Source organism: Loxodonta africana, chromosome 17 (genome assembly GCF_030014295.1).
Source record: "Loxodonta africana isolate mLoxAfr1 chromosome 17, mLoxAfr1.hap2, whole genome shotgun sequence".
NCBI lineage: Eukaryota > Metazoa > Chordata > Mammalia > Proboscidea > Elephantidae > Loxodonta > Loxodonta africana.
This window is the reverse complement of record NC_087358.1, coordinates 74591231-74612054: the sequence shown is the minus strand read 5'-3', so window position 1 is coordinate 74612054 and position 20824 is coordinate 74591231. Positions and strand designations below refer to the sequence as shown.

Here is a 20824-nt window from a genome sequence, read left to right as displayed (position 1 = left end):
TTGGGTTTCTGAATTTATTCATTTACAAAATGCTTTTCAACTATTCAAAAAAAAAGTGAAAATGATTCGTAATAGTTGAAGACAGATAACAATGAGAATTTGCTACATAATAAAAAAAATTGAAGTTAGGATGTAGTTTCACAAAGAAATTTACTTATGATGAATTCCTTTTTTTTTCTTCTTTTTTTAATATCTTTTTATTGTACTTTAGATGAAGGTGTACAGAACGAACTAGTTTCTCATCAGTTAGCACATCCATTGTTCCGTGACATTGGTTCACAACCCCAGCACATGGCAACACTCTCCTTTCTCAACCCTGGGTTCCCTATTACCAGCTTTCCTGTTCCCTCCTGCCTTCCAGTCCCTGCCCCAGGGCTGGTACACCCCTTTAGTCTTGTTTTGTTCCATGACCCTGTTCAATCTTTGCTGAAGGGTGAACCTGAGAAGTGACCTCATCACTGAGCTGAAAGCGTGTCCGGGGGCCATGTTCTCAGGGTTTCTCCCCTCTCTGTCAGGCTGCGAGGGCTATTTTTAAAGATTTTTCAGTGTAAGTCTGTTACTAAGTACTTAAAACTAACCCAAAATGGTGTTGCTTAGTAAAGGTTTTTGAAGACCGGTTTGAATGACTAGAGAAGAATGGTTTGGAATGAGATCATCATATGTTTACATATCTATGGGGAAGGTGTTAAGACTTTTATAAGACTCTTCTTTGTGTTTCGCATCTGTCCTGTTCACACTATGAAATCACACTGTAGTACAGAAAAATGTTGCTTAGGACTAATAAATCTCAGCTCAGTTCTTGCCTGAATGTAAAACTTAAAATTACGAAGTAAGAGTTAACTGTTAATCTTCCTCCATCTCCCCCTCCCCACCCCAAAAGAAACCTTAATGGTACAGGGATAATTTTATTTTTTATGTTTTTAAGTAGTGGAGACGAGAGTGATGACATCTGAGCACCAGGTCCGAGAAGGGACAAACATTCTGAAACCTAAAACAAAAATGGTAAGATACAGACATAGCACTTACAAACAGTCCTTTTTCCTCTTTCTTAAAATCTGTTAGAAATAAGTTTTGAAATACTGATTTTTCTTAACTCTTTTAGGCTGATAAAGAAAATGCCAATAGACCTACATGGAGCAAAAATAATAAAATGATGGAAAAAAATTGTATTCCTTTAAAACCTAATGAATTAACCAATTCAACTATAGCAATTGATACATATAATTGTGAGGAGAATAATCAACCTCTAACGTTTCCACTAATTAAAGACAATTCCCAAATTCAACATATGTCACTTAACCAGACATTTCACCTTAAAAGAAATAGTAAAGAGAAACTAATGCTTACAGAAAAACCAAAGCAAGATATTAATGTTCCCAAGAAAACTGTGCTTGGATTTTATCGTGGGAAAGTTGTTGAGTCTAAGATTAATTCATTCAGAAAACCTCTACAAGTCAAGGCTGAGAGTTCAGCAGCAAACAAGAAACCTTCAGCTCTGATCTCTAATGCCACCAAGCCTCGGCCCATGAGCGCCAGCAGCGTAACAGTGAAAAGTGATAGAGCCTCAAATATGACTACTACCACTAAAATCGTGAGCACTGGATCTCAGAGCAGACAACTTGTGCGAGCTCCTATTAGAAACCACCACGATAATACTCAGGACAAGGTGAAACAAGGCATCAGTAGAACCCCTGCCAATGTTACAATTCGGAAAGGACCTCATAGAAAAGAACAGACTCAATTAAAAACAGATTTATCTAGTGTCAAAACCAGTTCTGCTCAGGACATAAAAAGAAATGAGGCACGATCAAGAAGCATAGCATCTGAAATTGTAGCCAGGCCTGCTTCATCCTCTAATACCAGACTGATAGAAGAGTCGGAAACCATCGGCCAGCGAAGACATACTATAGCAAAGGCAAGTGTTGGTAGTAGATCGGGTCAGCCCAAAGAAACCGCAGAACAGAGAAAGTGAGTAGATGGAATTTTCTTCATTTTATTACCTTAATTTTCAATAGGGTAGTATTTGTGAATTTGGTTTGTTATTTCCTTGAGCGTATTAGAATTTTCTTCTGTGCAATCTCTTCTGTTATGTGAGATAAATCTAAGTAAATGTATATTGTAAAATTATAGGACCTAAAAGTTACTGTTTTTGGGTATGTTTTATTAAGTTGGTTTTTCTAATCTAAGTTAAAATGCCCAGTAATAATTGGAAAATATTTTATAAACTCCAATTAAAAATGCATTCTTGGGGGTCTTTAAGCATGTCATTGACTTTAATATGTTCAGTGTTTCTTTTTCTTGAGGTTTGTGAACTATGTGTGTGCCACCAGTGTGAAACTAAAGACCTGAAGCATTTTTTAGCTTTTTCTTTATTTGACAGAGCTCTGTCATCAGCATCATAGTAATGTTTATATGCTGCTTCTAACTGCAGAGCTCGTCTGACTGAGTGGAAAGCTGGCAAAGGAAGAGTGCTGAAAAGGCCTCCTGGCTCAGGAGATACCCAGCCTGAGGCTGCAGGGCAAAATGAAAAACCTGCTGGGTCCTTCTGGACTACCATGGCAGAAGAAGATGAACAAAGATTATTTACTGAAAAAGTAAACAAGACATTTTCTGAATGCCTGAACCTGATTAATGAGGTATATTGTCTTTATCTTATATTTGTGTAGCATTTATAGTTTGCAAATTACCTTTGTCAACATTATCTAATTAAATTCCCTTGTCATTCTTTTTGACCAAGTTATGTCAAGGATGTTATGGTGACTTAACATTAATTGTGAGATTGTTCCTCATTTGCCTTTAACTGAAAGAGCCCTGGTGGCACAGTGGTTAAGCACTTAGCTGCCAACTAGAAGGTCAGAGGTTTAAACCCACTAGCCGTTCAGCGAGGAAAGATGGGACAGCCTGCTTCTGTAAGGATTACAGCCTTCGAAACCCTATGTCCTATAGGATCACTATGAGTCAGAATCAACTTGACGGCAGGGGTTTACTTAGCCTTTAAATGATTGCATTTTGCCCTGAGTTCATATAAGTTTATCAAAGGGATAATTAGTCTTCTTATTTGAGTTTAAATAGTGTATTCCTCTAAAATGTTAATACAGAGTGAGCCTGAAGTGGATAATAATTTGCTTTTTTAACTCTGATGCTTCTATTTCTTAACAATTCATTCAAACATGTTTATTAAGTATTTTTTCCTGTCATTATGAATTAACAAATGGAATCCCCCAATATATAAGAGTTAAACAATAAAACTAAGTGAAATGACAGTCATTTTTTACTAACATGTATCTAAACTAGTATTTTATTTTCTGCTACCTAATACTCTTGAAGGAGCCCTGGTGCCGCAGGGCTTAAGAGCTTTGCTGCTAACCAAAAGATCCTCAGTTCAAACCCATCAACCACTCCTCAGGAAAATGTTGTGGCAGTCTGCTTCCTTAAAGATTGTAGCCTTGCAAACCCTGTAGGGCAGCTCTACGGTGTCCTATAGGGTCACTGTGAGTTGGAATCGACTCAGTGCCAACAGGTTTTGTTTGGTTTGGAATACTCATGAGTAATAGGCTTCTTCATAGCCATTCAAAATAAGTTTGGAGTAAGGAAAATGATAATAATGAAGACTTTTGTGAATATTTTTATATCAACTTTTTCCATCTTTGTCATTGATCTTGATTAGTCAGCTTAATCATTAATTTTTCATAATTTATAGGCTAATGATATCACATACTTTATTTCTTGCTCCTTTAGGGATGCCCAAAAGAAGAAATATTGGTCACACTGAATGACCTGATTAAAAATATTCCAGATGCCAAAAAGCTTGTTAAGTATTGGGTGTGCCTTGCACGTCTTGAACCTGTCACAAGTCCTATTGAACATATTATTACCATCTACGAGAAGGCCATCCTGGCAGGGGCTCAGGTGAGATGAAAAGTTCCGTGTCTTTAATACAGTGCAAATGGTTCAGACTTGTTTATGAACACCTCACAATGTAATGTGGTAAAATTGTGGTTATGTACGTAGTAGTAATGGAAAGCTGTTTCTCAGCCTTCTAAAACTTTCTGTGTACTAGGGATAGTCAGACTGTAGAAAGTGGATATAAGCTGAAATGTAAATTTAATAAAACTTACTCTGAGAAGTGTTTCAGGGCAACATGTCATTTCTGTGCATTTTCTAGTTGGGAAATGTTTTTAATATTAAAATTGTGCTTATCGACTGTAAAGCAAACAGAGTTAAACTAACTTCTAAAATGTTACCGACTAATGGCTTGTGAGAGAACTTTCCTTCACTTCAGGAGTACACTTGACCCCTGTATTCACATTAACACAGAGTATGTTCTTTTGTGCACACCTGTAGAAGATAACAATAAACCGATTTTTCTAACGTTATTGCCATCATGGTAGTTTGTTGCCATAATTACTCCCTCTTCCCAGCCTGTTGGTACAAAAAATCCTTCAGTATAGAATAAATCGTATCCTGAGATTTCTGTTTGGTTAATTTTTTTGTTTGCTTGTTTTTGGGCAAATGTTTCTGAAATGTATTTCCTTTTGAACAAGTTTCTCAAAAACGTGTTCTTTCTTGGAAATTCTTTGCATGGAATTTTTTTTTTTTAATTTTACCTTTTAGCCTTTCCTTAAGAAAGGTATTCATTGTGGTCTAAACAAGGGCAACATGTTATTTGAACTTTCACCTGAAGCAAAATTCAAATAGTTAAAATATATTCTCTCAATGGCTAGCTATTATATGTAAAACACTATGCTGAAGGGTAATTACATCTGACATGATCTCACCTGGAAGTACGGGTCAGATCCCTACTACACTGACCCTACAGGGAAAATTACCAAGGCAGCTTAGGGCAGTGTCATTTGGAGGCCTCACTGGTGCAAAGGCTGCACACAAAAAGCAATAGTGTAAAGAGAAAGATGTAACACCCTAACAGAAATGGGAAAATAAGGGTCAAAATTGGCCAAGAAAATTGAAAGCAGCATGGGTGAGAAGTTCAGGAACTAAGACTATGAGCCAGAGTTGCCTTTTTAATAATGTCTTAAGTATGTTGCATTAGCAGGCATGGTAGCTCAAAGGAGCACAGTAATGCTTACAATGTGTGCTATATAATGGATACTTAGACTTCTGAATGAATGAAATATGCTGGGCTGGTCAATCTTAAGCTATTCAGAGGTGCATTTAAAAGCACCTGAAACAAAAATATAGCCATTGACCTAAATGTAGAGAAAAGGGGATATTAAACTTAATATAATCACTTCTTTATAGGTATTAAGAATGGTAATTTAAGGGGCCCTGGTGATGCAGTAGTTAATGTGTTTGGCTGCTAACTTACCAGCCTTTCTTCGGGAGAAAGATGTGGCTGTCTGCATCCATAAAGATTATAGCCCTGGAATCCTATGGGGCAGTTCTACTCTGTCTTATAGGGTTGCTGAGTCAGAATAGAATCTACAGCAGTAGGTTTGGGTTTTTGTTTTAAGAATGGTAATTTGCTACTTGTCCTTTTATTTTGTCCTAATCAGGCAAGCAGTAATAGTTAACAAAGGTTTAAGAAAAATTATGGGGAAATTTTTTAAACTTATGAAATTCTATCCCTTAAGTTCATCTTTATTCTATCAATTGGGAAAGACAGCCATTTTGTAATTTTAACGGCAAAATAAGTGTTCTGAGAAGTATGGTTAAAGAACCACTGTCTTATTTTAAAAAATGAAGTCTTAATTAACCATGATTTTGATATTTTTAACTTGGAAAATCTAGTTAATGTATGAGAATATGAAATTTATGGGTTTGCTTTTTTCATTAAAAAAAAAATTAAGCCTATTGAAGAGATGCGACATGCAATTGCAGATATTCTAACAATGAAAAGTCAAGAAAAAGTTGATTTTGGTAAGTTTGTTTCTTTGGTTTCTTTCCAGTGAATTGTGATTTTTATTAAATTATTGAATTAGTTTTTTTCTTTTCTCTCTTTTATTAAAATACGTAGTTTGCTACTTATACTTGTGTTGACCCACCTTTAAGATACAGTGGATTTATGTAGTATGAAGAATTTTTAAGTAGGGAATCTGGTTCAAAACCTAAATTTGTCATTATCTGTGAAAGTTACTTTACCTTTTGAGGCCTCAATTTCCTGTCTTAAAAATTAAAGTGGGGCAGTTGACTGTAGAGAAGCTTATTCAAGAATTCTCTTTACTGTGGCTAGTAAATAGAAATAAGGTATAAGATTCATTAGCTGTCAGGCCCAGAAAGTAGAAACATTTCCTAGAATCAGATATAAAACCAAAAACACCAAACCCGTTGCTGTCCAGTCAATTCTAACTCATAGCGAACCTGCAGGACAGAGCGGAACTGCCCCATAGGATTTCCAAGGCTGTCATTCTTTACGGAAGCAGACTGCCACATCTTTCTCCCTCGAAGTGGCTGGTGAGTTTGAACTGCCAACCTTTGGGTTTGCACCCGGGTGCTTTAACCACTGCATCACTAGGGGTCTTTAGAATCAGATACAGCCTGTGCCAATTACTGTGACCTTTTGCAAGAGATTTAGCCCCTTCCTTTTTTTATAAACCAAAGATAAGGTTAATATGTTCCTCAAGGTTGTTGGGACCATTGAATGGAAAGAATGTATATAAAGCAGGCATTACAATCTGTGGCTCATAGAAAGTTCCTTAAACTTTAGGTGTTGTTAATGTTTTTGTTGTTGTTGGGTGCTGTTGAATCAGTTCTGACTCATGGCGCTCCCATGTACAGCAGAACGGAACACTGTCCAGGCCTGAGCCACCCTTATAGCCGTTGTTATGCTTGAGCCCATTGTTGCAGCAGCTGTGTCAATCCATCTCCTTGAAGGTCTTCCTCTTTTTCTACTGATCCTCTACTTTGCCAAGCATGATGTCTTTTTCCAGGGACTGGACCCTCCTGACATGTCCAAAGTATATGAGACGTAGTCTCACCATCCTTGCTTCTGTGGAGCATTCTGGTTGTACTTCTTCCAAGACAGATTTGTTCATTCTTTTGGCAGTCCATGGTATATTCAGTGTTCTTCACCAACACCACAATTCAGAGGTGTCAGTTCTTCTCTGGTCTTCCTTATTCATTGTCCAGCTTTCGCATGCATATGAGGGAATTGATCACACCCTGGCTTGGGTTAGGGGCACCTTAGTCTTCAAGGTCCAAGGAGCGCCTGGCAGATTTCAACTGCCAACCCTTTGGTTAGCAGCCGTAGCACTTAGCCACTACACCACCAGGGTTTCCCAAGGTGTTAATAGTAATTACTAAATGTGGGAAGAAATCAGTACACGTAAATGTAACCTAATTTCTTTTCTAGTTAGAATTGTTTATAATTTTTTTGCTATAATAACGATGTATCACCCAATCAGCAAATATTTGGGTACTGCCAGGCGCTCCTTGGAAACTCTATGGGGCAGTTCTACTCCGTCCTATAGGGTCGCTATGAGTCGGAATCGACTCAAAGGCACTGGGATTTTTGGGTATTATATACTGAGGAGCCCTTGTGGCACAGTGGTTAAACACCTGGCTGCTAACCAAAAGGTCAGTGGTTTGAACCCAACAGCAGCTCCGCTCCGAAGAAAAGACCTGCTGATCTGCATAAAGATTACAGCCTGGAGAAATCCTATGGGCAGTTCTACTCTGTCGTATAGGGTCGCTATGAGTCAAAATCAACTCAGTGGCACACAATAACAATTATATACTGTCTTTGCTTGTATCTGGTTATTTTATTTTGATTAATTTCAACAAGTCAAACAGTTTGAATTCTTCAAGGCTCTTGATAGGTGCTACCAAACTGGTTTTCAGAGTATACTTTTTTTTTTTAATTTTTTATGGTACAGAAAATGAACTTAAAATATAGAGATCTATAGATCTAGAAACATTAAATAAAATTCAAGATCACACTGAATTTCTAAATTAAGTATGTTATATAAGTTTTTTGTTACATTTAATATTAAAAAACAGTTCAGTGAGGTAAATATGCTAATGGATTATCTTTTTGTGAGGAGGTGGTGCTTGTATTGTCAGTGTGTTTAGCTAATAGGGAATATTTCCATTTTTGGTGGCTGTTAATATGCCCCAGGAAACATGCATATGTTCTGATCATACTAGTAATGTAGAGGAAAACCAGGATAGACTAGTTACCACAAAAAAAAGGGGAACAGAGGTTTAAAAATAACCTGATCTTCTCCCTTAAGTGCTAAAGAGGAAAGTGGAAATAAGAATTTCATAAGAGCCGTCTTCCAAAAGCTATGTGATAGTTTTATAACAATAACAAAAAAGCTTGTAAGTGGCTATCCAAGGTATAACAATTGGTGTCTGTTCTCCTGGAGCAACAGGGGAACAAGGAGAGTGAGGAGGATAGGAGCAAGATATGGAATGTGTGGCTAATTGCCTCCATGAACAACTGCCCCCTTTGTCATGAGACTAGAAGAACTGGATGGTACCTGGCTACCATTACTGAACATTTTGATCAGAGATTCTATAGAAGAAGCCTGATCAAAAGGGGGGAAATGGAGAACAGATTTTCAAATTCTTATGGAATCCAGACTTTCTGGAGCTGTGGAAATTGGATAAATCCCTCAAACTGTTGCCTGAGGTAATCTTTAAACCTTAAACCAATAATATCCCCTGAAGTATACTCAAAACCAAACTATCATTTAGTTTAACTAGTAAAGAATGTCTGCTTGAGCATTGTGCTCTTTTAAGAACTATCTGTATGGTATCGATTGACAACAGCAGCTTGAAAAATAAGAGGGGGCAGTGAGTTTATGTTAATGGGGGAGGAACAACTCAAAAAAGGAGGGTGAGAATGGTTGCACAACTTGAAGAATGTAATCAGTGTCACTGAATTGTACAGGTAGAAATTGCTGAATTGGTGTATGTTCTGTGTATATTCTCAACAACAAAAATAAAATATAAAAAGAAGAGCCATTTTCCTCATGATTTTCACTGGCTGTAGAAATATGTGAAGATAAAACCAGCACTTACATCTTACTCAGAAACCCCGGTGTCACAGTGGTTAAGGGTTCGGCTGCTAACCAGAAGGTTGGCAGTTTGAATCCACCAGGCACTCCTTGGAAACCCTATGGGGCAGTTCTACTTTGTCATATAAGGTTGCTATGAGTAAGAATCAACTTGACAGTGGGTTTGGTTTTTTGGTTACATCTTACTCAGTTATGCTCTATAACTTTTTATTCCTTAATAGAATAATACTAGTTAGTGGAATCTTTTCTACCAGGTAGAATACTTGTTACTCCTTATATGGGTAAAAAAAAAAAAAAAACTATTCATAAACTCTAGGCTTTCTGAAATGTATACGTTCTAATGAATTTAAAAAGCAAATTATTTGTAAACAATATCTTTGGGAAATGTAAGACACATAATAACAGAGACAAGCACAACTCGAGTGTCTCTTAGGAACCTCAAACCCATCCTGTTCAAAACTGAACACATGATTTCCTCCTAAACCTGATCCCTCTTTTGGTTCCCTATCTCAGTGAGTGGTGCTATGCAGTCGTCCAACCCAGACATCTTGGAGTTGTTTTTGACTCCCTCTCTCTTTGCACCTCCCATCTCATTCTCCAGCCATTCAAAGTCCAGTCAGATTGACTTCCTTAAAAAAAAAAAAAAAAAATTTTTTTTTTTTTTTTTAGGAAACATCTCTTGAAATCCAGCCACTTCTCTTCATTGCCACTGCCGTTAACTATAGTCAAAATCAACTACAGCTCTTACCTGGACTACTTTTTTTTTTTTTTTTTCCATTTTCTGGAAGGGGTCATACTGTTGCTTCCCAGTCTCTCCAGGTAGTCTCCTACACTCTTTACCTAATTTCTACTTATTCTTTAGACCTCATTTTAGATGTCGTTTTCTTGGGGTAGCTTTCCCTGAAACTCACCTCTCTCTCCCACCTAACTAGGTTCGATGCACCTCTTTCGTGTACCCTGTTTTTTCCCTGTGCAGTACTTGACACATTTCATTGTTTGTTTAGCTGTCTTGTCTTTTGACCTATAACTCGATGGGCAGGACAGTGTCTGCTCTAGTCTTCTTCACCATTGTATCCCGGGTACTAATGCAACCAAAACAGCAAACCATTGCTATTGAGTCGATTCCGACTCATAGCGACCCTATAGGACAGAGGAGAACTGCTCTGTAGAGTTTTCAGGGAGTGGCTAGTGGATTTGAACTGCCAGCCTTTTGGGTAGCAGCCATAGCTCTTAACCACTACGCCACCAGGGTTTCTAATACTAATGCAGTGGCTGGCATATATTAGACGCTTGAATATTTGTTGAATTAGTGAATTCCCTCTCTCCCCACTTCAGCTTCCACTCATTAAAAAATTAGCCATCATACAACTGAAACATCTCTTAGTAAAATCTCTAATTACCTAGTAATTGAATCTAGAAATCTTTTCAGCCCAGTGGATTTTCTTGGAATGTCTCACAAGTACTTAAAATCTAACATGGTTTTTTTGAACTCCTTGTTTTCTCTCATCGTTGCCTCTACCCATTATCCTTCTCCCCAAATAAGGGGAGGAAGTGAACAGAAAAAGATAAAACCTTGCTCTGACATTAAAGCAAGAAATTCTGGGAGGTGTGCCCCTAGTACATGTGCACACTCATTCAGATGCACATATACATTCATTTTTCATTAAATTCTGGCTCTTCTACTTCAGAATCTCTCAGATTGGGCATGTCTTCCCATCCCCACTTTTACCACCTTGCTTAGACTATTACAACAGCTCTGTCTTCTTTTACCATCACAGATCATTAGGTTCCGTTCCAGATCGTCCTTTACAATGACCAAATCTAAGTGTATCTCCTTGTCTCTCTAGTGATTTTTCTTTCTAAATACTTCTTTTTTAATTTTACATAATTTTAGGCCCACAGAAAAATTGAAGAGATACTGTAGAGAGGTCCTACATACCCTTTGCCTAGTTTCCCTACTGTTAACATCTTCTGTTACTGTGGCACCTTGTCACAACTAAGGAATCAACATTAGTTCATTACTATTAACTAAACTCTCCATTTATTCAATATCACTAGTTTTACTTATGTCCTTTTCCTGTTCCAGAATCCCATCTATGATAACACATTTCATGTAGTTATCATATTTTCTTAGTTTCCTCTTGGCTGTGAAAATTTCTCAGAATTCCTTTTTTTTGTGGTGAAATATAAAATTTACCATTTCTGGTATTTTGAACATCCAATTCAGTGGCATTAATTAGAATTACGAAGTTGTACAACTATCACATCTATTTCTAAAACTTTTTATGAGTCCACACAGAAACTCTGTAACCATGAAGCAGTAACTCCTTATTTACTCTTTCCTAGTCCAGTGTCACCACGAAATCTGTTTTCTGCCTCTGTGAGTTTGCTTATTGTAGATATTTCATGTATTTGTCTTCTCGTGTCTGGCTGATTTTACTTAACATAATGTTTTCAAGGTTCACGTGTTTAGTGACATGTATCAGAACTTCACATTATGGCTGGATAGTATTCCATTGTACGTATCTACTACATTTTGTTTATCCATTCATCCTTTTGGCTGTCGTGAATAGTGTACATTGATATACAAGCATCTGTTTGAGTTCCTGTTTTCAAATCTGTTGGGTATATACTAGGAGTGGAATTGCTGGGTCACCATTTTACATTCCTACTAACAATGCACAAGGGTTTCAATTTCTCCACATCCTTGTCAACACTTGTTCTTTTTTGTTTGATAATTGCCATTCTAGTAGGTCTGAAGTGGTATCTCATTGTGATTTCTCCAGTAATTTTTTTTATCAAGCTCCTTGCCCAGCACCTGCCCACCTACTGAACTCACCACCTCCTCCCCACACTCCTGCCTTGCTCCTTATCCTATGTTCTGAACACACTGGCCCTTTAATGTTGTCTTCAGAGATGATTTCCTTTTATGTGTTGTAACAGCAGTGTCCTTGCTATTCTCAAGTACTCATTTTTCACTAAATATCACTTGTGGAACCTTCCCTAGCCATCCTCCTTCCCCACAAGCAAAAATAGTTGTTCTCTTTTATAATTCTTATAACCTGTTGTTCTTACCTCACTTGCAGCATTTATCTCATTTATAATGAATTATTTTCAAAGTATCTCTTCATTGACTGTGAGCTCCTTAAGGACTGGGATGATTTCATTCTCACATTTGTATGTATAATCCCTGGCACGTAGAAGATACTCAGTAAATAATTGTTAATTAGTTGGCATCAATGTTTGCTTGGGAAAAGTAATGTTTAGGAGATGGCACTTTGGTCCTTTTGCTTTGCAATCTTGATCAACTATGAATAGCCTTAATGTCTTCCGATTTTGTTCTTAAAATTTGGCCAAAACATCAGAAAAGAAGGGTGAGAACGGTTGTACAACTTGAAGAACATAATCAGTGAATCGTATGTGTAAGAATTGTTGAATTGGTGTACGTTCTGCTTGTATATTCTCAACAAGAACAGAAATAAAATAAATTATAAAAAAAAATTGATTGTGAGCCGTTCAGTTCAAGATAAAAAAAAAAAACCTACCAAAACTTTAATCTCTAAATGTATTTTGTACAGGAGAAAATATTGAGGAGGCTAGTGCAACCAAGGAACAAGCCCAGGAAGACATAGGTACTGATCTAGAGCCAGGGAAACCAAATATGGAAAATAAACATCATAGAAGTATGATAATTCACGATTGTGAAAAAGAGCATGAAGACAAAACAAAAGATCCAGTCAATGATGTTAAAACTCCTGATAAAGAAACCAGAGAGAGTTGCTTGATTAAATATAATGTATCTACTACGGCATACTTGCAAAGGTAAACTTTTAAAATGTAACATGCTATGATTTATTTTTATGCTTTTGGATAATAAGTGTGGTATTTTTAAATCTTTAAGTTAGCTTCAGATTAGAACTACCATTTGATAACAGAAAGGTTTCCAAACAAATGGAATGTGGTTGGGACATTTCATCTTTTAAATTCTACATTTACTTTGCTCTTCTCTAAACAGTGCCTCTTCTCTAAGTAAGTTCCTCACTTCCAGGATCTTGCAGTATCTCTCCCTTTCTATAAGACAAGCAATCAAACGGTTGTAACGTACAAGATATAGTATGATAAACAGCATAAAAGTAGAAAGCAGAAGTGTTCACATGTGTTTTTGAACTTCAGGAATAATTTTGTGTTTTCTTTTTCAGTGCAAAAAAGAAGATTCAGTTTGATGAAACAAATTCTATATTTAAAGAGCTCAAGTTTCTAACACCAGTGAGACGTTCTCGACGTCTTCAAGACAAGACTTCTAAATTGCCAGATATGTTAAAAGACCATTATCCTTGTGTGTCTTCATTAGAACAGTTAGCAGAGTTGGGACGTGAAACTGATGCTTTTGTGTGCCGTCCTAATGCAGCACTGTGCCCGATGTACACAGAGACCGAAACAACCCAGGAGAAATAAAGCTGTAATAAGGAATGGGGCTTTATTATTTCTGGGGTGCTTTGTTTTGTTTGTGCTCTGTGTTTCTCTGTGTTCTGGGCTGGCCAGGTACCTAAGTATTCTCAGTATTCATGGCAGTGAGCTGCTTTACTGATTTTCGTATTATAGCAGAAGTTGCCTTTGATGCATCAGAATCCCAGTCCTTCTTTGTCAATCTCAACAGAGACTGAGTTTTTCTTGAAGATTAGCATAAAGTTTATCAGCTAGTTCACTGTGTTTCTTATCAACAGGTATCATCATAATGTTAGCTTGTTCACTTTACTTTTAAGGAGTCTAAAATTACAGAAACATTGTAAGTCATTCAGTGTAACTCCAGTAATGCTGTATCATTAGAAAATAAAGTGTTCTGGATAAAATTTATGATTTTGCATAGACATATTTTTAAAATTTATGATGTACTTCCCTGCTCATTAATAGAATACCGGCTTTTTTTTCTTTTCTTGATGGTTCTGGATCAATAATTGTAATATATAATATGATTAAGACATGTAAGACTTAGCTTGCTTTTTCACCAAATTCTTGTTACCCAGACTGCTGTGTTCTTTGTGTCCCTTGGACTGCCTATAGGTTCTTCAAATCACTTTTCCTTGGTGCTAGTGAGTTTGCATCTGTAGCCGCTTTCTTTCTGATGGCAACTGAGGTCACCAAGAAGGGTACTTGACTCAATGACCCCATTTCTAAGACATGGTATTCTGTGGTAAGAAAGATAAGGTACCAAACCTAGTGGATAGCAGAACTTTAAATCTAGTCTGAGTTCCTTTCTTTAGTTCCTTTTGTAACTTCACTATCTAAAATGTCAAAATCTTAACTTCCATAGTTTAGTTTGTGTAGTTCATAGACTTGTGGAAAGGAGTTAAGGAAGGGACATATACTATTAGTAAAATTTAGGTAACATTTCTAAAATAACTAATACTTCTTTAATACATTCTTCCACGTGGTATAAAGACCTATAACTTCACTATTAAATCACGTCCCCATGAACAGGACAGTTATATACAGTAAACAGTTCTCTTTTTCCCACACATACATACCACCAATAAAATTGTTCTGTGTAGCCCTAAAGTAATACTTACATCGTGTACATTGTCTACCAACTCTACAGTTTCAGAAAAGTGATTTTTTTTTTTTAATTTTAAATGTTCGTTTTAGAACTATGTACACAGAATGAATGTTGTTGAGGATCACATACTTTGTCTTAGTTATGTTCATTCATTTGTGTAAAAACACTTGTCTTTGTTCTATTTTGTTCTAGAGTAGGGTTTTTATTCTTTTTTAACAGTATACCTAGTTTGTATACAATAAATTAAAATATATGTACCATGATGTTCTAATGACTTTCATTTCAACAAAGATGAGATACAGTTAAATTACAGTGAGTTAATTTGAACCTTGCCTTTGAAATACATTGTGGTGAGGTTCGACTTGAGGTTTTTGACGCTCAAACAACTGTGCTTAATAGTGTATTTCCTATCATCAATCTATTTACCTAAAAATTTACCTAATTATTTTCATCTTAATAAAAACAATAACTTATGTTCTTTAGTTTATTTCTTTATATCTTCCATGAAAGACCGAAAATATGCCATTTTGAAGTAAACTTTGATCTGGCATGTCCTCTCACCTCTGGTCTGTGGTTCAGTTGGCCATATTCCATAGCTTGAAACGCCTCGGTGAAAGATAACCCAAGAGGTAAACTGTTTTATGTGTAGGCAGTTACTTAGAGTATTTTGGGGTTTTTTTCCTTTCTTCACTGAGGGAAAATCTAAATGGTCCTAGTTTGAGCTTTTACAGCCATAGTTCTAACTCCTCTTTTAGATGCTTAAGAACAGCTATTATGTCTCTAAACCTGTGTTTGTTCCAAACTAAATATCTCCAGGAACGGGATCCAGTGTATGAGCTTTGAAGTCCAATAGACCTGCATGGTAAGAATCAGCATGAATCCAGCCCTCCCATTCCCACCTCTCCATCCTTGTCACCAGCTGCCCTCATGGCACTCTTTCTGACCCCCGCCACCTGGAGCTAGATCAGTGCTCACAAGTTATAAGGAAGCCACCCTTCAGACTGCCACATAGGCAGATGCCAGCTGCAGGTTTGGGAGTCCACACAGCACCCCAACCTTCTGACCTGCTGGTCACAAATTTGGGGCTGGTTTCCCACTACCTCTTCAGGATGTCAGCTGCAAGTTCAGGAGTCCACACGACACTCTTACTTTCTGACCTGCTAGCTCCTACTACTACTCTGGGTTCAGTAATTATCTGGAATGACTTGCAGAATTCATGGAGAGTATACAACACTTACAACTACAAATTTTTTACAACCAAAAGGAATACAAAGACATGCATAGGGCAAGGTCTGGGAGGATTTTCAATGTGGAGCTTCCATGTCCCAAGGGATGCACTACCCTCCCAAGAGCAAATATTATCAACAAGGAAGCTCTCTGAACCTCCATGAAGAAGATTTTATCAGCCAGTCCTACGTGACAGGCTAAAGGATGCTCGCGAGGCTAGTGGATATCAGCCTCCCAGAGGAGTATTTTCTGGTTTAGCCAGCTCCTACTTAACAGCACAAATTCTCAAGTGTGGCCTGAAAGTTCCAAACTAAGGCACCCCAGTTGCTCCAAAGGTTGTTTCTCTGGAGCCAAGGACAATGGCTACCTTGCTGAGTGGCTTAGTTATCTAGTGCTGCTATAACAGGAATACCACAAATGGGTGGCTTTAACAAACAAATTTATTTTCTCACAGTTTAGGAGGCTAGAAATCCAAATTCAGGGTGCCGGCTCTAGGGGAAGGCTTTCACTCTGTTGGCTCTGAAGGAATGTCCTTATCTCTCCTGATCTTCTGCTTCTGGGCAATCTTTGTGTGGTCCGGCATGTCTCTTCCCCTGTCTCTGCTCCTCTAATCTCTTCTATATCTCAAAAGAGATTGACTCAGAATATCCCCTACAGTAATCCTGTCTCATTAACAGAACAACAACCCATTCCCAAATGGGATTATAACCACAGCATAGAGGCTAAGTTTTACAACACACATTTTTTGGGAACACAATTCAATCCTTAACACTGAGGTAAAGCTAGGTCCTTTACCCCACAATCATGATTGGGGAGAAGGGAGCACTGAGGAACTAGAGGTATGAACAGAGAACAAGTACAGAAGGAGCAAGGGAGAAAGAAAGCCAGCAGAAGATCAGTTGTGGAGAGAAGGAGGCCATAGAGTTTGAAAATGCAGAGGTAGATCAGCTCTTGGCAATCTCAAAGTCCATGTTGTGACTTAGGAATCAGCTGCTAAAGAAGGAGGTGAAGTTCAGTGAAGTGAGAGGTGAGGGAGTGACTGAAAAGCCATTAGGTAATGTTACAAGGAGATGGGAGATGGTAATCTAGTTCAGGCTTTCTCATCTTCAGCACCGTTGACATTTGGTGCTGTATAGTTCTTTGTTATTTGTGGGTGGGGGAGTTGACCTGTGCAATGTATGATGTTTAGCATTATCCCTGGCTTCCACCCACTAGATGCCAGCAGCACCCTTCACCCTCAGTTTTAACAACCAAAAATGTCTCCAGACATTGAAAATATCCTGGGGCGGAGGGCAGGCAAAATTGCCCCTGCTTGAGAACCACTTGTCTAGTTGGATGCTAAATTAGTTTTCTAGAGCTGTTGTAACAAATTGTCACAAACTGGCTTAAAACAACAGAAATATGTTGTCTCACAGTTCTGGAAGCTAAAATTCAGGGTGTTGGCAGGGCCAATCTCTCTCTGAAGGCTCTGGGGAAGAAAGATCATTTGTCTTCTAGGTTCTGGTAGCCCCAAGTGTTCTTGGCTTGTGGCAGCATCGCTCCAATCCTGGCTTCGGTCTTCACATGGCTGTCTTCCCTGTGTCTCTGTCTGCATCTCTTCTTACAACAACACCAGTCAGATTAGAGCCCACCTTATTCCAGTATGACCTCGTGTTGACTAATTACATATTGAAAACTTTTGTTTCCAAATAAGGTCACATTCACAAATTCTGGGGATTAGGACTTCAGCTTTTTTTTTGTGGGGGGAAGGGGTCCACAATTCAACCCATAACAGATACTGTGAGCCTCAAAAGTAATGGTCTTTTAAGTCATAATAGCATGGGATGCAATTGCTCACATCACTCTCAGTTTTGCAGCAGATGAAGTTGAGATGTAGAAGGAGCAGTTAGGAACTGAGTGGAGAGCCAGGTTTCTGTCATGGTAAAACAGCATGGATATATAACAAGTATTTTCAGAGTATTAAACTGACATGATATCCAATGACCTTTGAATCTCAAAATTAATCTTCATGAGTTCCTGAAATAATTTCAAATTCTAGCCCTTGTTGATAGAGAAAAAATGATTGTCTAATTTCATTTAGTCCCCTTACATATTGTCTTAGGCTGGGTTCTCTAGAGAAGCAAAACCAGTAAACCATGCAAATATATAGATTTATATCTAGGAAACGGCTCATACGGTTACAGAGGCTAGAACATCTCAGGTCCGTTGGTCATGATAGAGGCTTCTCCTGATTCATGTAGCTGCAGGGGCTGGCAAACACAAGATCGGCAGGTCAGAGAGCAGGGCTTACTCACAGGCTGCAAAGATGGATGAATCCCACGGTCAGCAGGCAAGACTACAGGTAAGCTGCTAGCTAAAGTCCCAAGAACAGCAGGTCAGATGAACAGGAACCAGCTGCAGGATTCAGCTGGAGCAAAAAGCCCACGATCCTTGCCAGAATGTTCACTTATATTGATGCAGGCCACATGCCCAAGGAAACTCCCTTTCAACTGGCTGGCTACTCACAGCAGATCCTATCACCGAGATGATCATAACATACGACTGCCAAGCCACTGAGCATCATGGCCCAGCGAAGTTGACACACAACCTTAACCATCACACATATCAAGTGAGTTGGGTCTTAACCCTTTAACAGGTGATGGCACATATATGTTCCAGCCACGTTTTCCCCACCGGAGGTTTACTGACATACATTTGAGCCACTTTAGTACACTTGGGCATCAGGGTGGATATTGGTGCAACTGCCTAAAAAACAAGGAATTTGGTCTGCACCACATTTGAGTGTTGAAAGCCATTCGTATGAGGGGATGCTTCCCACAGGAGTGATCATGTGAAACTTTTCTCTTGGCTTCTGTACAGTGAGATAAGGCGTGCAAGCATTTGTACTATTTCCTTTGTGTTATTTGGAAGGCACATGTTATGGACTGAATTGTGTTCACCCCCCCACCCCCTGCCCACTGAAAGGTGTGTCAACTCGACTAGGCCGTGATTACCAGACCAGTATTGTGTGATTGTCCACATTTTGTCATCTGATGTGATTTTCCTACCTCTACAATCTTTACCTGTGTTTTATTGACTATGCAAAGGCATTTGTGTGGATTATAACAAATTATGGATAACATTGTGAAGAATGGGACTTCCAGAACACCTAATTGTGCTCGTAAGGAACCCATACATAGATCAAGAGGCAATCATTCGAACAGAACAAGGGCATACTGCACGGTTTCAAGTCAGGAAAGGTATGCATCAGGGTTGTATCCTTTCGCCATACCTATTCAGTCTGTATGCTGAGGAAATAATACGAGAAGCTGGACTATATGAAGAATGGGGGATCAGGATTGGTGGGATACTCATTAACAGCCTGTGTTGTACAGATGACACAACCTTGCTAAAAATGAAGAGAACTTGAAGCACTTACTGATGAAGATCAAAGACAGCCTTCAGTATGGATTGCACCTCAACATAAAGAAAACAAAAATCCTTACAACTGGACCAATAAGCAACATCATGATAAACAGGGAAAAGATTGAAGTGGTCAAGGATTTCATTTTATTTAGATCCACAATCAACACCAATGGAAGCAGCTGTCAATAAATCAAACGGTATGTTGCACTGGGGAAATCTGCTGCAAAAGACCTTGTTAAAGTGATAAAAAGCAAAGATGTCACCTTGAAGACTAAGGTGCTCCTGACCCACGCCATGGTGTTGTCAATCGCCTCCTATGCATGTGAAAGCTGGACGGTGAATAAGAAGACCGAAGAATTGACACCTTTGAATTGTGGCATTGGAGAAGAATATCGAATATACCACGGACTGCCAAAAGAACGAACAAATCTGTCTTGAAAGAAGTACAGTAAGAATGCTCCTTAGAAGCAAGGATGGCAAGACTATGTCTCACATACTTTGGACATGTTGTCAGGAGGGATCAGTCCCTGGAGAAGGACATCATGCTTGGTAAAGTAGAGGGTCAAGGAAAAAGAGGAGGACCCTCAACGAGATGGATTGACACAGTGGCTGCAACAGTGGGCTCAAACATAACAATGATCGTGATGAGGGTGCAGAACTGGACAGTGTTTTGTTCTGTTGTGCATAGGGTGGCTATGAGTTGGAATCGACTCAATGACACTTAACACCACCACCACAATGTTAATGAGGCAGGATTAGAAGCAATTATGTTAATGAAACAGGACTCAATCTACAAGATTATGTTGTATCTTGAGTCAATCTCTTTTGAAATATAAAAGAGAGAAGCAATCAGAAGGACCCCATACCACCAAGAAAGCAGTGCCAGGAGTAGAGCTTCTCCCTTGGACCCAGGCTCCCTGTGCTGAGAAGCTCCTCGACCAGGGGGAGATTGATGACAAGGACCTTCCTCCGGAGCCAACAGCGAGAAAGCCTTCCGCTGGAGCTGACGTCCTGAATTTGCGCTTCTGGCCTACTAGACTGTGAGAGAATAAACCTCTTGCTGGTCGAAGCCATCCATGTGTGGTGTTGCGGCTGTGGCAGCACTAAACTAAGCAGTATGGTTACTGGCATTCAGAAATACTCAAGTAAATTACTTATTTGGGGGGTGAAAATAGTTTGTGATGCACTTCCTGAGCCATGGTACTGATATGTACCACGTGTGTCATGTGCTTCATGGAACATGGGACTGATAAAGCATGCTTGACACCTTTTCTAAAGTGCTCGCCTCCCTGAAAACAGTTTGTGATGCACTTCCTGGGCCATGGGACTAATATGTATAGCATTTGTGATGTAGTTCATGGAACATGAGACTCATATGGCCTACCTGCAATTGGCACTCATATTTTCAAATAATAAAAAACTACCAACACTGATTCAGCATCCATTCCATTAGGGAAAAAAAATGCCATCACCAAAAAATTTATCTTTTACTAGAAGCCATGTGTAGGTAAGATATGAGGGATGGGATAGGGGACGTTTTCATGCTGCTTCTGAAACAGGGACAAAAAGGAAGAATGTAAGTCAGTCCCGAGGGTCTCTGTTTGGCATCGACTGGGGCAGCGAGAAGGCTGGAGGCCAGAATCATCTGAAGGCTCACTCA

General features: G+C 38.7%; 1 protein-coding gene across 3 annotated transcripts in view; it reads left to right on the top strand.

Annotated features, from left to right (window-relative positions):
• Window positions 1-15078, top strand: part of LOC100654034 (cytoskeleton-associated protein 2-like) — a 44761-nt gene extending 29683 nt beyond the window's left edge. For 2 of the 3 annotated variants that reach the window (XM_023551354.2, XM_064270185.1), the window contains exons 2-8: window positions 926-1002; window positions 1103-1968; window positions 2432-2636; window positions 3739-3909; window positions 5808-5877; window positions 12557-12800; window positions 13178-15078. In XM_023551354.2, coding sequence (XP_023407122.1) covers window positions 943-1002; window positions 1103-1968; window positions 2432-2636; window positions 3739-3909; window positions 5808-5877; window positions 12557-12800; window positions 13178-13433 — 1872 coding nt within the window. In that variant the 5' untranslated portion in view covers window positions 926-942 and the 3' untranslated portion in view covers window positions 13434-15078. The remainder of the gene's footprint in view (window positions 1-925; window positions 1003-1102; window positions 1969-2431; window positions 2637-3738; window positions 3910-5807; window positions 5878-12556; window positions 12801-13177) is intronic. The other variant, XM_003412578.4, reaches the window with a different exon arrangement.
• The last annotated feature ends 5746 nt before the right edge of the window (window positions 15079-20824 follow it).